General features: G+C 30.5%; 2 protein-coding genes across 2 annotated transcripts; one reads left to right on the top strand and one right to left on the bottom strand.

Annotated features, from left to right (window-relative positions):
* The first annotated feature begins 1,385 nt into the window (after positions 1-1,385).
* On the top strand, positions 1,386-5,279 carry LOC113852245. The gene is made up of 5 exons (XM_027482483.1): positions 1,386-1,517; positions 1,654-1,712; positions 1,806-3,632; positions 4,373-4,496; positions 4,615-5,279. Exons 1-5 carry the CDS (start codon positions 1,415-1,417, stop codon positions 5,277-5,279), a joined length of 2,778 nt encoding a protein of 925 aa, XP_027338284.1. The 5' UTR covers positions 1,386-1,414.
* Positions 5,280-7,488: 2,209 nt separating this feature from the next.
* On the bottom strand, positions 7,489-11,486 carry LOC113852724 (transcription factor MYB111-like). Its single transcript, XM_027483075.1, has 3 exons — positions 11,218-11,486; positions 10,995-11,124; positions 7,489-8,242 (listed from the first exon to the last, which is right to left on the bottom strand). The coding sequence occupies exons 1-3, from the start codon at positions 11,348-11,350 to the stop codon at positions 7,489-7,491; spliced, it is 1,017 nt and encodes a 338-aa protein (XP_027338876.1). The 5' UTR covers positions 11,351-11,486.
* Between the last annotated feature and the right edge of the window lie 10,984 nt (positions 11,487-22,470).

Raw genomic sequence — 22,470 nt, 5'->3', positions numbered from 1 at the left:
CGTTATCAAGCTCCATGGACCACTTTTTTCCCCGTTTGGAATTTGAAATCCCATCCCTCTCGAGAGAGACGTTATAAACTCTCCCCATTTTTATAATGCAAACATATTTCAAAAAATGCGTTTTTTTAATTTTAATACAAATTTTACAATTATTTCATGCAGCCAAAATTCTCGTTTTTGTCTCCATTTATTCACACTTCAAACTGTGTCTTTCTCTCTCTATTCCTTCACTTCACTCCCTTCTCTCTCTCACCCCAAAATTTTCCCGTTTGGCTTCAACTTCTCTGTGATTGTCAGTTCTATAGCTTCAAAAACGCCTTTCTGACTTTCGCATTGAGGGAAAACAGATGCATTCAATGCATTCGTGGAGAGTGCTTCATCCTTCTCGTTCACTCTACGCAAATGCTTAACATTGCTGATCCACCTAATTGTTTCAAGGTAAGTCCTCTATTCTAAGCCAAAGTTTGCATCTTTTCGTCTTTTTCTTTAATGGTTTCTTCATGTTTGCTTCTTCCTTTTTAGATTTGTGTTTGAATTTGCCACTTGTTTTCCCATGTTGATTCTCCGTTGCCATCGTGTATTGTTTTTAGAGTTTTGATTCGGACGAAGTCGTTATTCCATGAATGACCTGAATTTGGTGTTTTGGGGGTTCTCTACTCGTTGTTTGGATGGTGTGGATAATTTCATAGATTGGGAACAAGTTTAAACCTGGTTTGTTTGGATGGGAATTAGTGCCTGTGTATAAGCATAGTTTGTACATGACTGTTTAAATTTGAATAAATGAATATATTGTATTAGACTAGAAATTTAAGATACTTAAGAGCCACAAAACCTTTGTTTTATCATCAATACTGGACTATGATCTTTTCATTAAGATTTAGTATATACACACTGGATCTCAGCTCAAATTTATACTATGGATCTTTAGATTTTTCTACTTGATTAATTGGACCCAGCTATCTTACTTTCTATTAATTTAGAGTGCATGAATAAGATCAGGAAAGATGCGACACCATTTTGTTCGGGTAGATTTTGCTCTTTTTTATTTATTTGGTTTTCCCTAAGAATTACTAGTGGTCCACTAGTATATAATTGCTTGCTTCCAAAGGTGATTTTTAGAAAAGAGACCCATCCTATTGAAATTTTTGTGATTGTTTGTTTGAATTATTTTGTTTTAGATTGCTTCAATTAATTGTTGGTGAAATATTCTGTTCCTGTGACTTAATGTTCACATATGAATATACTTTTTTCCTGTGACTTACTGTCCACATATGAATATACTTCCAAAGAATTATTTTGTTTTAGATTGCTTGAGTAAATCTTTATATAATTCTTGCTCTACTAACATTGTTAATTTTTCTTGCCAATTCTTTCCTGATGCATCTTGAAGGTTTACTGAATTTCTTCTTTGAAAATGGGAGTTGAAAAAGAAGGGACCAGAAGTGGGTTTTTCCATTTGTTTGACTGGACCTCGAAATCCCGGAAGAAATTATTTGCAACCAAATCAGATTTACCAGGTACATCACATGTACTGCAAGTGTAGAATACACAATATTTTATCTTTTGTCTATTGTATATTTGTATTACTTATATAGTTTTTATTGGTATATTCATTCTGTTTACTGTTGGAAATTCTTTCTACACCATTTGCAGATCCTTTAAAACAGGGAAGAAAAGTAGATTACAATGTGGCAATGGCACAGCCCTATCTGGTGGCGATATCGCTATCACTTGCAATCTCAACTGTTGTTTTAATATATTTATATGTGTATGAAATTAGATAATTACTTGTTTAATTCTTTCAGGTGGATGAAGATGAAAATGGATTAGGGGCAAGTGTTCGAGGAAGCTGTGATCATAGTTATGCTTCATCTGTTACAGATGATGAAGCATGTGGGACAAGGGCCCCTAGTGTTGTTGCCAGGCTTATGGGATTAGATTCCTTGCCTACTTCTAATTTTTCTGATCCTTATTCTACCCCATATTTTGATATGCGATCCCTTCAAGAGACACAGTGTTTAAGAAAAAACCTCAGTCACCAACATGAACATCAGTCCCCATATTCTACCAAGCTGGTTGAAAAGGTTGAGGGCTCTTCTAGGAACTTCATGGAACCAAAGCCTCAGAAGACCATTAGCAGGCCAATTGAAAAGTTCCAAACAGAAGTATTACCTCCAAAATCAGCTAAATCAATTCCTGTTACACACCATAAACTTTTGTCCCCAATCAAGAGTCCTAGCTTTGTTCCAACCAATAATGCTGCTTATATAATGGAGGCTGCAGCAAGAATTATTGACCCTAGAATCCAGGCTACTACAAAGGCTAAGACACCTATGGTAGGATCATCAACCATGTCATTGAGAGTTAGAGATCTTAAAGATAAGGTGGAGGCTTCACGAAAAGGACCTCTAATTGGGCCATCCTCCATGACTTCTAGAGCACGAGATCTAAAAGAGAAAAAAGAATTTGCTCAAAAGACAGCCAGGCTTTCAGAACCTTCTCAAAGATCAGTTGAGTCAAATGCTGCTAAGTATCTCAAAGGCCAATCTTTGAACAGAAGCTGGAATGGATCTGTGGATACATCCATCAAATCTCCTAAACATGAGCAAGAAGATTCTTCTTTGAAGAATAAGGGGAAGTCCATTTCACTTGCAATCCAAGCAAAAGTGAATGTTCAAAGAAGGGAAGGTTTGAGTTTGACAGGTGGCAGAAGTTTGATGGGCCAAGAGCATCTTGATGTTAAATCCAACCAACCAATGAAGGCAAATGTTCAGAAAAATTTGCATAAGAAATCTTCCGGTGCCCTCAGACAGAATAATCTGAAACAAAATTATTCATTTGAAAAAGAAAAATTACCATCAAAGCCATTGGTTACCAATTCCCACAGTAGGAAAGTTTTGACTGGGGATTCTTCTTATGGACGTCATAGAAGCTCTAGTAATAAATCCAGCGCAAAATCTAAAGTTGGATCCAGAAAGTCAGCCATGGAAGTGACAGATAGTGAAAAGGAAGTTTTGTATACCAGCACAAACAGTTTTCCTAGGAAGAAAAGGTCTACAGACAAGGACTGGAATGATAGGGTTGTGGATAATTTGTTCATTGAAAAAACTCAGAAGCCAGTTAAGTCTAATCTAGTGAGTAATAAACAATATAGTTTGGCTGAAGAAGTAAAAAAGAAAGACATGGATGTAGTTTCCTTCACATTTACCACACCATTAACTAGGGGGAGTCCAGGTTTTGAGTCATCTGGACAAGCTGGCCAGAATGCTAATGGTCTTTCCTTGGATCAACGTATTAAAAGAGTGTTGCTTGACACTGAAAATACAAGGTCTCCAATAGGATACAATGTGATTGGTGGTGACGCCTTAGGTATCCTTTTGGAACAGAAATTGAGGGAGTTAACACGTAGTGCAGAAACTGCATGCCATGACTCTTCTAAAGTGAGACAACCTTCCATTACTTCACCAATGTCAAATGATCAAGTAACCAGCCTTAATTTAGTTAACCTCAATCCAAGGTTACAACAGAAGAAAGACCAAGATGTGTTATTTACGGACAAGTTAAGCAGTAGCGGTGATTCAGACATCTCCTTCACTGGTCCCCCTGAATTATCACTGAAACATAACTCATGGGTATGTGACAATATTTTTATTCTTATTGGCTATTTTGTTTTTTAGTGTTTATCACTCAAGCAGGTCAATCAGAACAATATAGTTTATAATTATTTTTCATAGGAAGTTAATAATTTACTTGTGTTAATGTCTACGTGGTTACTAATAAAAAAACTGACTTTTTTATTCTTTGATGCTACTTGGTAATTTTTTCTTTAACAATTTTTGCCAATATGCATTTCACTTTGTAGTTATACATCAAAGATTTTCCTGAAGAAATGCAGATGAAGTGAAATAATCAGTCAATTTCTTAGACTATTTCTCGACTTCATGCATATGACTCTTTGGCCATGATTTCATTTTTGGTGCTTGGCTGCTTGAAATTTGTGGTTTAGCTTGGTCTTAGGCTCTTACCTGTTTTACTATTTCTCTGTAGTTTTATGTTAGACTTGGTTCTAAGGATATGATCAGCAGTTTTTGGCTGTATTTTTTTCACATTTAACTTGAATCAGATTTGAGTTTTTAGTCAACCACATCTAAGTTAGTCGATTGTGATATGTGGTTAAATCATGTGACAGATGACCAACTTTTATTATACAGTTACCAAAGTTGGGTTTTTAAAATAAAATGTGATTAAAATTACAAATTGTAACAATACCATGGAAAGAACCAACTGCATTGAATAATCACTCACCCTTTTACTAATTGATGGCATACTCCTATGATTTTGTCTCAATAGGTCATTAACTCGTTGTTTACAGGTTGACGAGATAGAACCACAGTTATTCAATTGTCGACACCCAAGTCCAATATCTGTTCTTGAGCCTTCTTTTTCAATTGAAAGCTGTGAATCTTCAATGAGCACAGATGTTACTAGTACAGAAGGTATCTATGCTAATATATGGTTGATTAATTGCTGATTTTAAAATCAGTTATTTCATGACTCAGGTGTTGTGCTCATGAGGTTGAAACTAATTACCTAATCTTAACTATCTGCTTTCAGGAAGCAAGTTGTGGTCATCTGTTCAAGCTCAAGAAGTTAATCGCTTAAATTTTTCAAGAAAGTTCTATCCTTGTGAATCTGATGCAGAGTTATCTGATTCAGCTTCTTCAACATCAGCTGGCACCATGTTGAAGAAGCACGCAAGCGCATCTTCTGTCATGAAGTTTAGAAGCTCAAGCACATGGGAGTTGGACTATGTGAAAGATATATTGTGTAATGTTGAATTGATGTATATGGAGTTTTCCCTTGGTCGAGCTCATGAGGTTGTAAACTCTCATCTATTCGACCACTTAGAAAGTCAAAAGGGAAGGTTCAAGAGTGACGATCAATCCAGGGTAAGAAGGAAAGCTACATTTGATTGTGTGAGTGAATGTTTGGATTTAAGAAGCCGGTGTTATGTGGGGGGAGGATACACAATGTGGAGCAAAGGGTTTGAAATGGTGAAAAGAAATGAATGGTTGGCAGAAGATGTGTACAAGGAGATTTCAGGTTGGAGTGGCATGGGGGATTCAATGGTAGATGAGCTTGTGGACAAGGACATGAGCAGCCAATATGGAAGATGGCTCGAATACGAGGTTGATGCTTTTGAACTTGGATCAGAGGTTGTGGACCAAATATTTGATTCTTTGGTTGATGATGTTGTCACTCAGATCTTGCAATTGTAAACACCTTAATGATTGATTTTGAGGCTGTTTGATTATGATTAAAGATTGTCCTCTTACTGATTCATTTATAGAAGTAGCATTATCAAATCGAATCTTTATGATAGTTTTTTGGTGATAGGAGTTAGTTACTGCTTTTCACTTGGTGGCATCTCTGGATGACTTGAACAAGTGATCATTTTAGATGTCACCCTCAGTGACTTTATACAGTACACTAGTACAGCTTTGACATCAGCTTTGACATTGATCACAATTGTGCAGTAATTCAGTTTACGTGGTGAGTTGGCATGTTTGGCTAAATTGATTTTGAATTCTTTTTTAAACTAAAAGAAATAGTTATTTTTCTTTGAAAAAAAAAACAACTGAGTGAATGAATACCTATTGCTATCATTTCCACCATTTTATAATCAGTGGTTTGGCATTCTTGCAATGGAAGGATGAATGCATATCTCAATCAAATCTTCTAATCCCCAATACAACTTTGAGCAACTGACAGAAAATAACAGAAGCTTCAAATGAAACCTGCAGGAAAATTTGTTACCTTACATTATTTATAGTTTTAGTATTTGAAAATATGCTATCATTATTTTGGTTTTCCAATTTTTTATTAATTTTAATTTTGTAAATTTATAAAATTTAAAAAATAAATAAATCTTGTCACCATTTAATGGTGAAGTGGGATGCATTTTAGTCATATTCTTTAAGGTGAAAGAATTTTAGTCATATTACATTATCAACTGTTTTGAGATAACATGTGATGTAAATGTTTAAAGATATGTCACTATCAATAAGTAATAATAAAGACTAAATTTGGAGGATGAAAACAAAATTTAAATACATTTACAATAAATCAAAATATGTTTTACCCTATATAAAACGTAGGTATGAGAACCATAACCAACCTAGTTTTACACTATGATGAAACAACTTTTCTTCCCTTTCCTCTTTGTTGCCTTTGTTGGATTCCTTTACGTGGTGTTGATATAATTAAAATAGAGCGAAATAATGTTAGTTTTTTTTTTTTTTTTTCTATTTTAGTTTTTATTATTTTGAATGTTTATAACAGGATGGAATAGTATACAGTGGATATTATTTCATTTTATCTAATATCTTTATCCCCTCTTATTTAGAAATATGAGATTAAGAGGGGTGTATTGAATTAGAATTTTAAAAGACTGCGAATTTTAACTTCATTCAAATATCTAAACATTTTTTTTTCGAATATCTAAACAATTAAGCTATCAACCAAGGAACATCTAAACAATTAAATGATAATTTATTTCACAATTGGGCTTGGATATGGTGTTTGGTCCATATTATTTTTAGCTTTCTTTCTCCGAAAAAGTAGGGTCCAACGGAATATTTTTAACAGAAAGCTTAATTTTTTTTATAAAATATATTTAAAATTTTGTTTTTTATTTAAAATTCCAAGACCCAAAAACACTCTGGCCAACAGTAATGTCTAAAAACCTTGTTATTCCTGCGGGTAGATTTATTCCTTTCTATGGTTTGTCCTCATCTTCCAGAAGTTCTTTGTATGTGAATTGCCTCCGAACTATTTTGTTTCAGCCCTTATATCATTTTTCTAATCAATGCAATTAACACACTTTAGTGCCTCCTTTGAAATTAAATCTTCTAAATTGACAACTCCAAAGTCGTAAGTTGTCATGTCATATCAACCAAAACCAATAGGCCCATTTGTTATAAATAAACAAATAGTTCCATCATGGACATACTAGTCTTTTAAGCCTAATATTACCTTCAATTTACAGGTCTCACTTTAAATTGATGATTATCAACCACAATACATAGATTGTACATTTATAGTCTTGAGGAAAAAGTATATGCCATGTTAGATTATTATTAAAAATTTCCTCACAAGTTATCAATACAATAACTAAATAATTACATAAGCAATTTTCACAATGTTTAAGGAACATAAATCAATTTCATTATGCTTTCAAATTACGAGTTTTATGTTTTACTACATTAAAAGTTGATACACTTTTATTTGTTTAAATTTAGTACAAGGACATGATTACACAAATCTTGTAATCCTATGGCATCTTGCAAATTACACAAATATCTCTTACAGCTAATTCCCTTTGAGTTCTATTCAAATCGACACCGGCCTAATCTCAAGAAGCTATTAAGAAATGAAATTACACACTATATATGAACAACTTAATTCCAGGAATGCAACTAATTAGAATTACTGATGAAAACCATTTATTTCACCAATGCCAGTGCCCCACAAGCAAGTCATCATTTGGTCTTCTTCACAAAGGTCCCATTGATTATAGGATTGAACACTACCTGCCATGTCCCAATCAGACCCTTGATAATCAATGGCAGAATTCACCGATGAACAGCTTGTGTACCACTGTCCACTCTCCACATTTGACGAGTCCCAAACACCAATCTTGCTTTCTTGACTTGTTCCCATTATACCCACATGCACATTTTGCCCACACTCATTCCCATTAGGTTCCTCATTAAGGGTTACACTAGCATTACCACTTGGATTTACAAGTACCCCATTTTCAAACATGAGACTAAGTTTCATAATTTCATCATTTGACCAATATTGACATGGTCCCAAGCCTTCAATATCCCCATTCATAATGGGGTATGATGCAACTGTACTACTTATGTTGCCCTCCATTTCATAATTAGTATCCATCATCGAAATTTCTTCAGCTTCTTCTCTATAACAACTTGGCATTGATTCAAAGGAGTTTTGGCTCAAAGCCATGCTCTTGTCCTCCTCCATTGCTGCCTTAATTTTTGTCCCTCTACCTCTTCTCTTGGAGGTAGCACAATTCACCATAGCCATGTCAATGGGTGGCAGAGACTCATTTAAAGATCTCATGAAGCAATAAATCTTTCTCCTCAAATGAGAGTTCCAATAATTCTTTATCTCATTATCTGTTCGTCCTGGTAAATGTCCTGCTATTACAGACCACCTACAAGTACAACCAAACAATTTTTTAAGTTCACATGAAAAAAAAAACAAAGGGAAAATAATCACTACAACTTGGATGTTGGGTTTTTTTAATTTCAAGGTTAAAAAACTTAGAACTATACTTCTTTACCTTTTCTTTTCAGAGTGCTTATTGATTCTTGAGTCAGTAAGTGGTGTATTTTATAATTTACTTTTTTCTTTTAAAATTTAATTATTTTTTTATATTAGTTATACATTGTTTTATTATACATATAAATATTATTTATTTATATTCTTAGAATTTTTCATAAATAAAAAAAAACTTTACAGTGTTCGAAAATATTTACTAATGTATTTGTCCCAGTACACCTGTCGTTCATGAATCTTAATTTTTGTTTAAAAAAAAAGGTACGTACATTCACAAAATAAGTACTTTGAGCAATTATATATAGTAATCATACTGTGATAATTGGATTTACAAAAGACTATTTTACAAATATAATTAAAATATAATACTTAATTTTTTAATAAACGTTGAAATAGTTATTAAACATCAATATTTTTTAAAATTTAATTACATCTAAATAAATTATCCTTTTAGTTTAATAATATTCCTTATTTTAATTGATAATTTAAAAGAGATTTAAATTTCAAGATGATAATTATTCTGATAAAGAGAAAAGAATTTTCAAGGCCAATAATGAATTTGGTACAGTGGTTGAGGTATCAAATGCAGTGAATAGGTCCACCTTGGTCGTGTAACATGCTTATTAATTTAATTATTTGAATATAAAAATGAGATATATATTTATATAAAAAGAAATATAATAAATTAATTAAATAATAGAAAGCTCAAAAAAACTAAAATATAAGAAAAGGTTTAGATGAATTATTCAATGACAAAAATAAAAAAAAATATTACATAAATTATTGTATCATTTTATATAAATATAATATCTTATATATTAGTACCATATATAATATGATATATGATTTAGTTTTATCTTTTCATTAACTTCTTATTTTTTATGCACAAATTAAAAGTATGTTTTAAATTAAAAGAAATAACTTTTTAATGTTTAGAAAACATTTTCCATGGAGGCATTTGCCCAATAGCTACATTTTAGGTGTTCCTCTAAATGATGAGGGATGACAATAAATAAAATATTGTAATATTTTTTTGTTTGCACTTTTAATATACATGTACTTGGACATATTTTTCTTTGTAATAGATTCAATGCCTATATATACAATACAATAACAATATAAAAAAATATATTAAGAAGAAAATTTAATTGGATATATTTTAATATATGACACAATTCTCAAGTGAGATGATATATATATATATATATATATATATATATACCTTTTCTACTTACATGTTTCTTATAGTATGACTTGTAAACATTTTTATTTGTGCAAAGATTAATTCAATCAAAACTATTCTTCTAAATCGTGTAAACTTGTTCTAATATATAGTATATTAAACCTATAATTTGTAGGCATCTACAAAATTTTGAAACTTAATTTATTATTTTTTACTTTTAAACTAACCCTATATAAAATCACTCTACATTCTTTTCTACTAAATAATCATTAAAATTTTAAATATATAAAATTTTACAACTACAATAAATAAGTAAATTTTAAATATATATCATGTATTTAACCTTTCAAACTTAAAAAGTCTAGCAGTACCAGTGCGCTTATACTTACAAAATTTTATGAATAATTATTTTACTCAAACTCAAACCCATTTGTCAACGTATGAATAGTTCTCAGAGACCTTTGATTATATATATACACACACACACTTTATCTCGTTAGTTTAGGCTTGGATACGAGAGTGGCCTCAAACAGTCAAATTCTTCCTTTTGTAAGATGGATAATCTGTTTCAAAATATTAGCTTAAAAAAATCTCATTCAAATTTTATGTGACACCATCGTGTACAATTTTATATTTATCTCTTTTTAAATTGACACTAAATAAGTTTATAAAATTTAAAAATAAAAGAGGTAAATACAAAATAATTCTGTTTTTTAGATTACAAAAAATTAATACAGTATATGAATATGCTACATCAGATATCATTGTTTTATTATTTCATATATTTTTTTGACATTTTTATGTATACTCAATTACACATTTCAAAAATATATTTTAAATATAAAAAATACATCTCTATTAGTGATTCAAAAAATATTTCTAACTAAAACATACAAATCAATTTATGATGCAGTTTGAAAGGCTCATTAATTGAATCTTCTCACATTAACAAAGAAGGTGAACTTTTATCAGTTACAAAACAACGCGCATACTCATTAACACAATTGGTGATTTTCGATCAGTTTCATGTTTTGAGAGACAATACTCTCCCTATTTTCCTTTCGGGCATTGTGTATTCAGACACTATGAGCCTGTTTGTCCAAGACTTCAAACTCAGTTTCCCAAATTCCCCAGCACTTGAAACCTAGTTTTACTATGCCTAAAAATATTGAGCTTCCTTGTTTCTGTTTTGAAAATATCTATTCATTAAAATTACAAAAATTTTCATTTTGATAAAACTCGCATTATTTTGGAGTTCATTCAATTATAATCGAGTTTGACAGTTATCCATTGTTTAACAAATTCTGATATTATGTCCAGATGCTTGATATTATCACACAATTAATTATAAATTATGTGTTATACATTTTAGTGTATTTTAACTTTTATTTAGCTGTATATATATATAATTAAAGGGTTTTTGATTGAGGGCGGAGAACCGCACCTATTGCCAAGAACAGCATGCAATTTGACAATGATCTCTTCCTCCTCCGGTGTGATGTTGCCTCTCTTCACGTCTGCTCTCAAATAGTTGATCCATCTCAGTCTACAACTCTTCCCACACCTCAACAAACCTTCATAAAATTCAATCAAACAAATCAATACAAACCCATTATACATATGATCATTAAATTAAACTTTATATATATATACATAGGATGCAGTACCTGCATTTTTGGGCAAGGATTTCCATGATCCTTCACCATTTTCCTGTATGTAATCGGTCAAAATTTTATCCTCTTCAGCAGTCCATCTTCCTTTCTTCAACCCCACTTTCTCACAGCAAGGAGCTCTCCCCATATTTGATTCTAATTTTTTGTTTCGACGAATCACTCACACAATACTCACTTTCACACACACACACACACACACACACACAAAGAGATTACTTACTCATGGCCCTCTCAGTAAGTAGTTTTGGTAGCACTACTGTGAATGGATGAGAAGGCCTTGCATGAAGATGCATCACTGTAGCAAATATATAAAGGAAGTGGGAACAACGACACGGACGTCTTACAGATAGCTTTGCTATGAGTAATTATTGTGGAACAGTACAGTTCAGTGAAAAGTTGCATTTTGCAGGTTAAAGTACATTACCCTTTTTCCCTTTTTCAGAGTTACTTACTATTATTACTTATTACTTGGGTCACAACTTTCACTTTCCCAGCACAAGATAAGCCATTGTACAGAATAAAGGAGTATATAGTAGTGGTACGTTTTATCCTTGGGCCTGCTGTAATGTCAGAGCAATAAATGGGGATTTGTTTTCACGACACACATAAAACCTACTATCATAAAATTTTGTTCTTACCTATCAATATGCATGCATCTTTCTTTCTTTTTGCTAAATACTTATATAATTCTTTATTCCACGTGAAATTGAGTTTTAATTGAAAAACAATATCAGAAACATTTGCAAGACTGTTTACGTTTTGTCCTCTGTTTTGTGAGAATATTCGTGTTCCTTATATGTAGTTGCTAACTTGCATGCCCTTTTTCCTGTGCGTACCCCTCGAATATTATTACTACTGGTGGTAATCATAGGCTTGAGTTTTGAAATAGATTAACGATATATCTTTCGTGTAAGTAAAACAATGAAGTTTCAGAACAAATTCAACGAGGTTCATTTTGGCACGTAAAAAGCGAAGCGTGTTTATAAATGTTTGTTTCCAGAGAGACCAACTTAGGCCTATCGATGCATTTTAAGATGAGTCAGATCAACTTCATTTTTAACAGCATGATGATGAAAGGAATTAGGGGAAGATGGTAATGGTTGTGAGCGAGTTGATGATGATTTGATTAATTAATTTTAAAATATTTAACGTAATTAATAAGATGCGTATTTAATTAAATTAATCTCAATAATAAATTTTGTGTCAGAGCATATATATTACAGTGTGTGAAATTTATTTTGGTAACAAACTATTAAACCTTAGTTCAAAATCTTTAACATATGATGGAGACCAGGTTGGCATTCCTAGCTACACAATAATAAATAAATAAATAAATTGAAGAAACACAGAAATGGAGAGAGAGAAAGGGTCCAATCCAATAGACAAGTTGTTTACATAACTCGTGGACAAAAATGTTTCAACTTACCCTTTCTTGGGGGACCTTGTTTGTGTTTCTTATTTTTGGTGAAAAAAATATATTATTTTAATGAAAACATTTACTACGTCTCATTCATATTCTTTACTAAAAGCTGCAAAAAGTGCATAGCAAAATTAATATTCATTTTACATTTTATAGTTTTTTATTATATAATATTATTTATTTTTATCTTATTGAGTAAAGGTATTTATAAAATTTTGTTTACATGTTTTTACTTATTTATTTATACATGAAGTAAAAAATTATACCTATTTAAGATATATATACGTCTTTTTTTGGCAATTTACAGCTTATCTTTGTTATAACTATCACATATGTAACAATTAAATTTTGTTGACATAATTAAGTGTTTATTGTTTATTTTCTACAAAAGTTAGAACTATTTAATCTCTATAAATAATTTGAACTATCGTTGGAGCTCAGCAAAATTAAGTTCCCAAACACGTCTGGTGGGGCGTTTTAATATAGAAACGATCCTATGGCTTCTTTAGGAAAGCTCATCATTTTTTAAGCCAAAGGATCCACCCACCCTTAGCCACCCATGTGATCTACGTCTGAACATTATTTTCGATAATAATATGCGTTATTACTTTATTTAAACTAAGAAAGAATATTACTAATAGTAATCTAAAAATACCGATTAAACAACACAAAATAAAATATGTTTATTTAAAATAATGTTAAAACTGTGTTTTAAATCAACTGACAAAATGCATTTGTAATATTTTTTAATAAAATTTTATTGTTTTTAATTTTTTAACCAGTATTTTTAAGATAAGGGTTAGCATTGAAGAATATTAATAAGTGTCTTAAAGATATATATTGATTAAGAAATTAATAAAAAATTCCTTAAAAATTCTATTAATGTATACCAAACGTGATTTTAATCATCAATGAATTTCTAATGATTTTTTTATTATTTCTTAACTAATGCTTTAAGGTCATTTGGTTAGTAAGATTTTTAAAATTGTAAAAAAATTTAACTTTAATTTTTAAGATTAAGTTTATGTAGTGTTTTTTATTAGGAAATAAAGTATTTATTATTATTTTGTTTTTTTAATACAACGAATATTTTTATTTTAAATGAAAACCTTTAGATGCTAAAATTCAATTTTAAAATTTAAAGTTTAAAAAATATAAAATTATTAATTCTACGTGTCCTTATTACAAGACTTCTGTAAAGATATTTTAATGCTCTTTAATATAAGATTTTTTTAATAAAATTTTCAAAATATTTATTACTTTTTATATGTTTTTGCTTCATAAACGTTGAGCCTATTTAATTTCGCAATAATTAAAGTGATAACAGTGTTTGAATTTAAATAGAGATAAACTTAAAATGTAATTAGTTTTTTAAAATCTAGTATATGGACTAATTTTAATAACTTTTCTTAATATGTGTGATTTCAATGAAAAAAACTTATAAATAAGAGCAGATGGAGTAGACAATTATCTCATTAGATGAGTGTTAAACAAAGATAAAGTATAAAAATGAAACACTCAAGAGTACAAATTGATCGATATTCTTGTAAAAGATATTCTAATACCCAAGTTAAATAGGATATTTGCAAAGTAAAATTATATGTAAATTAGCTTACCTTAAAAAAAAAGAGCTTCTAATCTCCTTTACTTATAATAAGAGTAAGAGTGTTGTAGTTAAGTGAGTTCTCCATCACTAATGGCATAAGATGGGTAAAGGGAGATCTAATATAGCCATGGAATTGAGTTTAGAGTAGGTCAACCCGACACAGAAATTTGGTAATCAACCTAGGTTGTGATATAGGAGCAATCAGTAGAAGTCTTCAAAATTAAGCTAAATTGTTTAAAATGAAACAATAAAAAATTACATTTATAATATATAATTAAATTACCTTTTCTATTATATTCTCATGTAAAAACTAATTTTTTTTTCTTAATCTTATCATTAATTTGCATGAAGGTAGTACTTCTATTTATTTAGTTTCTCGCTTTCTACCAACAAAATTACCATTATTTTACAAGTTTAGTTCTTCGATTTCTTTCTTTTTTATTTTTTTAAGAAATATATTCAAACTTTTGGTTTTATTGAGAATCACCTTTTTTTATTTAAATTAAAAGTTAAATAAAAATAGAAACCATAATAAATAAATAATTAATTAAAGACTGATTCAAAGTAATTGTTTTTATGTATTTGAATTTAAAACAAATTGAACAACAAATATTCATAACAACCAGTGACAGATATAGAAAGCGTATCATTGATCAGTTAGACCGAGATGAAGGGTATCAACTTGAAAATAATTACCCAAAGTGGTTGAGGGTTCCATTGATATCCTTGGAAGACCTATTCTAGGTTGACTCCATATTAGACACCACACTATTAGTATACCATATATATTTTCTATTTTAAAATATAATAATCTATTTTACTCTATAGTTATATTTGATTCATCAAAATATTATGATATCCTTAAAATTATAATTATATGGACTTTAAATATTTAGTTTGATAGATAAACCCGTGTCATAACAGAATATATGTATTTATATATTGTTCCTATAATTTAAGGATTAAATTAAATTGATACACTATCAATAACTTACGTAATTCCCTTTATTTAAAAATTTATATCAACCGACATTTGTTCTTTTAATTTAGTATTGTGGAAATATTTGGATGTTTTCATCTTAGTATGTCCTACACAATAAATGACGGGCACATTGCTGGTTTGAAAGAGATTATAGCTACCTTTTCTTATTATGTGTGTGTGTCTATATATATATATATACTCTTTAGGTAAAATTAGTATTAAGATATGATAGATAATTGTTTCAAAATAAAATTTCCAATTTAATATTTTTTTTATAAAATTACTATAATGCTTATTAACAGTTCAATAAGAATGAGGATTAGAACATGTATATATTACGCTGTTCTCTTTTTTATTGTAAAGTTATAAAACTTCATTTCCAACAAAATTTTAAAATCATCACAATTTAATCTATTTTAAAATTTTCATTAAAACACCACGAGAAAAGAAATCATAGTCTAATTTCATTAAATTTAACTTTTACCAGTAATTTAATTTTTTTTGTTATGCCTTTATTTTTTTGAAAAGTTTATATTATATTTTGTGTTATGCCTAAATATTGATATTAATATTTTTAAATTTTTTTAGGATTATTGTAGAATTGAATAAGATAAAAACTTATCATTTCTAACTTTGATTCTTTTCTCTTATTTTATTCATATTTATACTAGGCTAAAAAAACAATTTTATTAACCTTAATATTTAAGATTGATTTTAAGCATATAAAGATAATATTTTTTTATTAAAATATAATATCTATTATATTTTTACATTATACAAATATAAAATTTACCAATAAAAAACTTAGTAATGTTATTTTTTATATATATTTTTATTAATTATACATGATTTATTTCTAATATTTTTTCTAAATTGCAAGTACTTATCAAGACATGGACTAAGAATAGAGTATTGCGAAGAACACTTGTCACTTGGGTATTCAATTGCGGAAATAAACTGAATCGTTAACTTGTTGTTTTCTATCTCCATCAATCTTTATTGTATATCATAATATTATATGACCTAACCTTCCAAGCAATTTTAACACCATATTTTCACGTGCATTGTCTATGCTAAAGGTGAAAGAGCAAGTGTTTTGTCATGGTAAGTCTTGTTCCCGAAACCAGTTATATATTATCTGCCCTAAGTACTGTCTACTTACAAAGGAATGTAACTTTGGTTGACTGATATCGTGTAGTAAGTCATCTATTTGTTAGTGAATTTGTCAACATCAATATGACCCTTCAATTGGAAAATATTTAATAGGTTCACATGTCAGATTGACGATAGGCAATGCATAAGGTGAGTCACCAAAAAGATTGAGGGAATGCACACTCTGTTAGATAAAAGAATTTAATGAGAAGGGTTCTTCTGAGTGCCAACACACTTTTCAGTGGCCATACAGTATTTAGTATCGATCTGTCGTAGTAATTGCTGTGTCCAACGTTTTTTCTTTTTTTTGGTGTCTGTACATTTTTCGTCGGCCATATAGTTTTTAGTACCGATCTGTCGTAGTAATTGCAGTGCCGAATGTTTTCTTCGTCCAAAGCAGAAGGTATAGTAGTGATTAATTTTAACATTTTTTTTCAGTGCAAACATACAAATGCATGCAGTAGATTTTAATTAAAAATATTTATTATATTTTATATTTTTATATAATAATCACTTATATTTCCAACAAAATATTATTATTTTTATATTTAAATCAATTTTAAGAGTTAATATACGCTGATATTCTTTGTTTTATCATAAAAATATATTAACAAGTGCCTTTAAAATATGAATTAATGAATACAAAATAATCTAATTGGTGAATTTCATAAAATAAATTATTAAAGAATCAATAAATAAACAGTTTTCTAAAGCATACTAATTAAAGTGCGTTAAAAATGATAATAAGTATATTTTTAATAGTCTGTTTAGCATTTGGTAAAATTTTATGAAAAATATTATAATATATTTTTATTATAATTTCTAATAAATATTTTTCATAACTTTTAATAAAAATTATTAATTATTTATTTAGTAAATGTCTAAAAGTAAAGATCAATTCTGCCTCACCTTGAAAAGCAATTCAAATAACTATTTAAGTATTTAAGTGTAGTTTAGAAAGTGATTTTTATAATCATTCTTGAAGTGTTTTTACGCTATGAAAGTCTATTATTTAACCCAAATTGCAATTATTTCACTTCTAAATTATAAAATTAAGTGCAAATTCTTATCACCATTGTGTATACTAGTAACCTGAAATGTTGCATCATTTTGATTCAGTCTTAAACTACTATGAACCTATGCTTTGCTATTGTATCTCACATGCATTTATTATCTCTCACACATTTTTTTGTTGTATCAATCAAATCCATCACTATTAAACCACTATTTTCATTATCGCGTCACTTTTCACAAACTCAACCACTACTATATCAAGATCTATTGTTGATTCTTCACTACCAAACTTGAAATGAAATCCATAATCATTGTTAACCATTCATTATGCCAGTCAAATGCTAATCTCCATAGAGCCATGGATGTTGCTCTTATAATTGTCAGGATACCTCACCCTTGTATAGGTTATTTCTAAGTTAAGAGTTTTTAGAGTAAATTTTAAAATTTCATTTTGTAAGAGCTATTGGTATATAATCCTTCCTTAAAGTGATTTCAGAGATTGATTATATACAAAATTGCTCTACAAGTAAATATTAAAGCTGTCCAATAATTTATCTATAGCAAGTCAATTGATGTGTAAATGTCTCCTTTGACCCTTTAGATCATATCAATTTAGTTTTTGTGACTTGAATTATACTATATGACTTTTTTTCTTTTATAAATTTTTAGATGTTTGGTTGAGTTGTGATTTTTAATTAAAAGGAAGGTTAAAAGCACACTTCTTTTCATATACTTTTAATTTTTATTAAATTTTAAGTAATAAAAAAGAATGTATTATTTAGATTGTGTAAATAGAAAAAGTTGATGATTTAGGTTTTTCTATTTCAATTGTTTGCTATCGGTGGAATAAATCAAGCCAATATTGTAATGTCCCAAATTTTGTAATATTATTTTATTATTAATATAAAGTCGTATGAGGATTTACATGTGCTGTGTACTATATATATATATATGCATTGTAACAAGAATATACGTATATGTGTTGATGTAGGCCGGTATGAGCATGTGTATTGAAATTGGACTAAAATTTTAGTTAAGTGTCTGGTGCAGAGTGTTCTCGTTGTAGTGAAAGATGTCTCGTTGTAGCGAGAGGGCCCTGGGATGAAGGTGTAAAACTGTTGCCTTCTCGCTGTAGCGAGAGAGTGATAATTTGTGGTGTATTTTTGGGTGCAGTCTTGTTGTAGCAATAGGGCCTCGCTGTAGTGAAATTCTGCAGAAACCAGAGTGCAGTTTCCTTTGAGATTTTCGTTGCAGCGAGAAAGTCGCTGTAGCGAGTGTCGCGATCAGAAAGGGATTTAAATGAGTTTAGGGTTTGGGGAATCTCATTTCTCATATCTCACTTTGAAATTTCTTTGATTCTCTAAATCCCAAGTCCTATTTCACTGATTAAATTGTCTCCAAAGCTGTTTGGGAGCAAGATTGAAGGTCATATTCACGTTTGGGACGTTTGGAGGTAAGTTTTATGGTTAGGGTTTTGGTTTCTCAACCCCATTCTCTATTTTCGTGGTTCTCTTTGAGTTCTCATAGGAATTCTCCATGTATTTAGGATAGAACCTGTGTAGGAGACGATTCTAGTGTTGATTCACGTTGTGGGTCTTCGAATTGAGGTAAATAAGGATTCTACCCTATCTCATTGTATTTGATTTTCATTTATTCTAATTAAACATTGTAATGTGGCTGAGATAAAGGGTAGGAAATGTGTGTTTTGATGAAAATTATTGTACGTTTGAATGCAATGTGATGTGTGATGAGTTAGTTAAACCATTGTGGGTGATTGGGTATTATAAAGTGTCATTGATTGGTGATTTAATAAATGTAAATAAATATGGGCCTATGTGTCGTGAACTATGAATGAGTGTAGGCCTGAGTGCCATGTAATGTGAATGAATGTGGGCCTAAGTGCCGTATGCAAATATGAGTATTGTGTGCAATTGAAATGTGTGTAAATGGAGCATGTTAAATGCCGTTATAATAATGCTATGAATGGTTCTGCGATACACTGCAGGTGTGGAAGATGAGAACGGTAGAAATACCTTAGGGAAGAGAGAGTGGTGATGACACCAACAGTGAGCGTGACTGCACCACATGCCACACACTCTCTTCTTGACTAGACCTCTGACCACTACTTTTGTTGAGCAACTCGTGACTATCCACGCTATATCCGTGAAGCGAGAGTAATCGGCGACCATCCATAGTATGAAACTGTAATCACAGTGTCACAGTGAGCGTGACTAAATGTAGTGAACGCACTTGTGCATGAAATATTGTGGTTAGTGCAATGAGTGCATTGGTTGTGAAATAAAATGAATTACTTGATATTGTTGCTTGTGATTATACCTTTTGTAAATTGTATTCGAAATAATGTGACGCATGTGCAAAGTGAGACTCTATATTTGATTGTGTATTGGATAGTGTAGAGTACTCACTCTTACATTTATTTTTCATGTGACCAAGACGATCAACACCGGATTCAGTGAAGGGATGAATGAAACTGCTATAGAGCTTAGATTTTAATTTAAAATTACAATGTAATTAGATTAGTCCTATAGTAGTTAAAGATATAAACTTGTAATCCTTTATTGTTTTAAAAACTCTTAATGAAACTCTGTATTGAGAAACTATATTTAAATAAATTTTTTATTATTCTCATTTTACAAAATTTATTACTTTGAAATTAAATTAAGACATTATAAATACCAAAAAAGTATTGGATAAACTTATGAAAACACTTTTCTTTCTTTCTCCTCATCACAAATTGTCGTTTCAGCGAGGCTTTAATGATATGGTTACCCGAATTCTATTGCGCATACCCCAAAGCTCTAAATGTACCTCAAGGCAGTCATAACGAGAGGTTAGAGATTACCACAATTTAAAAAGATTAAAAAAATTGTTAGTAAATAATTTGTGTGCTGAAGTTTAATTGAATATTGTGTTTCTATTCCTTTACATTATGTGACGGGGAAATTTAATGATAATAATAATTTCTAAAATTCACGTATCAGTTTAAAACATTGATCTTCTCATGCATTTTATATTCTTCTAAGTGTAAGTAACCAAATTGGGTTCCATTGCTTGCACCGATGGGCCAAATAAAGGACCTACAGTGATGTGCTGAGCAATAGATTACAAAACTAAACATAATATTATATCTTCATCCAAAATCTTAAGACATGATTCTGTCATCTCAGTTTATTTTTAACTGATATCGTCAAATCAGCCATTTGAACTTATTAGTGGTTGAGACTTAAATTGATTCGGGAAGAGAGAAATAAAACATGGCCAAACACTAATAATAGACATTTGGCGCTATAGTTACGACAGAACATGTGTTATCCATGGGTTTAAGCGCATCAGCATTTGAGATTATTTAAAAACAAATTCTTAAATATTAATGTCCAAATTAAGCTTAGATAATTATGGGTAAGAGAATTGAAGTACAGATTTTCTAAGAAAATGAAACAACCCATATATTTCAAATGCAAAACTATTAAATATAATGTTTTGTCAACATCTATCCTAAAACTCAAGTTAAGGAAATTAAAATTCTACAAATATTTATGATAAACGTATATTCTCAATAAAAGCTTTTTACTTTTATTAACCAACGGTTAAATATGATATCCTAACAACCTTTGTGAGTCCACCTTTTCACCCAAGTCCACCCACAATTTTGCCAAATCACTTTTGAAGCTTTCCACTTCTCTCTCTTCTCAATCAATTTCAAGCTCAAATCTTGAATTCTCACCTCTAGGCTCCTCTTTTCCTCCTCAAGCTTGTTCATTTTACTAATTTTCTCCACGTAGCCTTTCATGCTAAGAGCAAACTCCACTTGGGGTGCAAGCCATGACAAGTCAAATCCAAACACCTGAACTTCATCCCACAACAGTTTAAGGCAATCACATGCGTCCTCATTCATTTGTGCCACCTTTGTGGTCTCAAGGAAATGCAAAACCCTGCCAAGTGCATTAAAAGCCCAACTTGCATACTCATTAGTCCTTTTCCTTTGGCACTCTAATAATAAAGGATGAACATTGCAAACTTCTTCTAGCAAAGGAACATACACCGTGTCTACTAGTCCCATCCCTTTGTAGTCCACTTGTTCACCATGAACTTCAAAATTTGCTAACAGATTTAATTTAATAACGGTATTAGAATCTGCTCTTGGGGAATGGAAGCATGTTGGAGAATCAGGAATTGGAGGAGCTGAAGGTTGAACAGAAATACATGTAGCAGCTTCATGTGATTCATGGAGATTCTCATAAGGAACAAGGGGAAGAAAACTCATATAATCAAAATAATCACTGTGCTCTTGATGATGAGGATCAAAATCATTGGAATCAGCTTGAGCTAGGTCCCTTCTCTTCAACTTGAAAAATTCTAATATATCTTTATAGGCACTTCTTAAAGCAATTCCTCTACGTTTCATTACAGGATCTATTGGAAAAATCTTGTCTATAGATAACATCATCTTCTGCAGTAATATAAAAAAGAAACCAATGTAACATGCAATGTAACGCTTACCATAAATGTTGACCACATCAATCAAATTAATTGGGAAAAAATTAGCACACGTTACCTCCGTAAATTTCTTGTTCACGAGGGTCAGCTTCGTAATCTTTATGATACAGTATAATCTTACTCCACAATCTAGAGTTAATAGAGACAAAAGTCTGTAACATGTATTATATCACTAGTACTTAGCTGTTTCAGCTTTTCCATTCCCTCACCTTGAATATGTAAGTGACATAATGTGTACACTTTGAGTGTAGACTCCAATCCGCGCTCATGCAGAAGCTATTATTGGTAGCATTGTTACAAACGTGAATCCAATGTCTATTTAACGTGGTTCCAAATACGTTAATACAATGACACAAATATAAACAACACCTTCTCTTACTTAAAATAAAAAGAGCCTGAGAAGAGTGGGAGGAGAACACTTCAATTCCCTCTGTTTTTTGGACAGGAAAATGAAAAATCTAAGTTTGATGAACACAGGAGAATAATGTTGAGCAAATCAATTAAGTAATGATGTTACCATTTTGAAGAATTCATGATCAGCTAGACAATATTAGT

Source organism: Abrus precatorius, unplaced genomic scaffold (assembly GCF_003935025.1).
Source record: "Abrus precatorius isolate BTA unplaced genomic scaffold, Abrus_2018 Scaffold10, whole genome shotgun sequence".
Classification (NCBI taxonomy): Eukaryota; Viridiplantae; Streptophyta; class Magnoliopsida; order Fabales; family Fabaceae; genus Abrus; species Abrus precatorius.
Note: the sequence above shows the minus strand (reverse complement) of the source record. Positions and strands in the feature narration are given on the sequence as shown.

Excerpts from the sequence above, each read along its gene's own strand:
- LOC113852245 (XM_027482483.1), top strand. The coding sequence starts at position 1,415 with ATGGGAGTTGAAAAAGAAGGGACCAGAAGTGGGTTTTTCCATTTGTTT. Across the intron at positions 1,518-1,653 it reads AACCAAATCAGATTTACCAG|ATCCTTTAAAACAGGGAAGA; the intron begins GTACATCACATG and ends CACCATTTGCAG. Across the intron at positions 4,497-4,614 it reads AGATGTTACTAGTACAGAAG|GAAGCAAGTTGTGGTCATCT; the intron begins GTATCTATGCTA and ends ATCTGCTTTCAG.
- LOC113852724 (XM_027483075.1), bottom strand. The coding sequence starts at position 11,350 with ATGGGGAGAGCTCCTTGCTGTGAGAAAGTGGGGTTGAAGAAAGGAAGA. Across the intron at positions 11,125-11,217 it reads ATCCTTGCCCAAAAATGCAG|GTTTGTTGAGGTGTGGGAAG; the intron begins GTACTGCATCCT and ends AATTTTATGAAG. Across the intron at positions 8,243-10,994 it reads CATGCTGTTCTTGGCAATAG|GTGGTCTGTAATAGCAGGAC; the intron begins GTGCGGTTCTCC and ends TTGTACTTGTAG.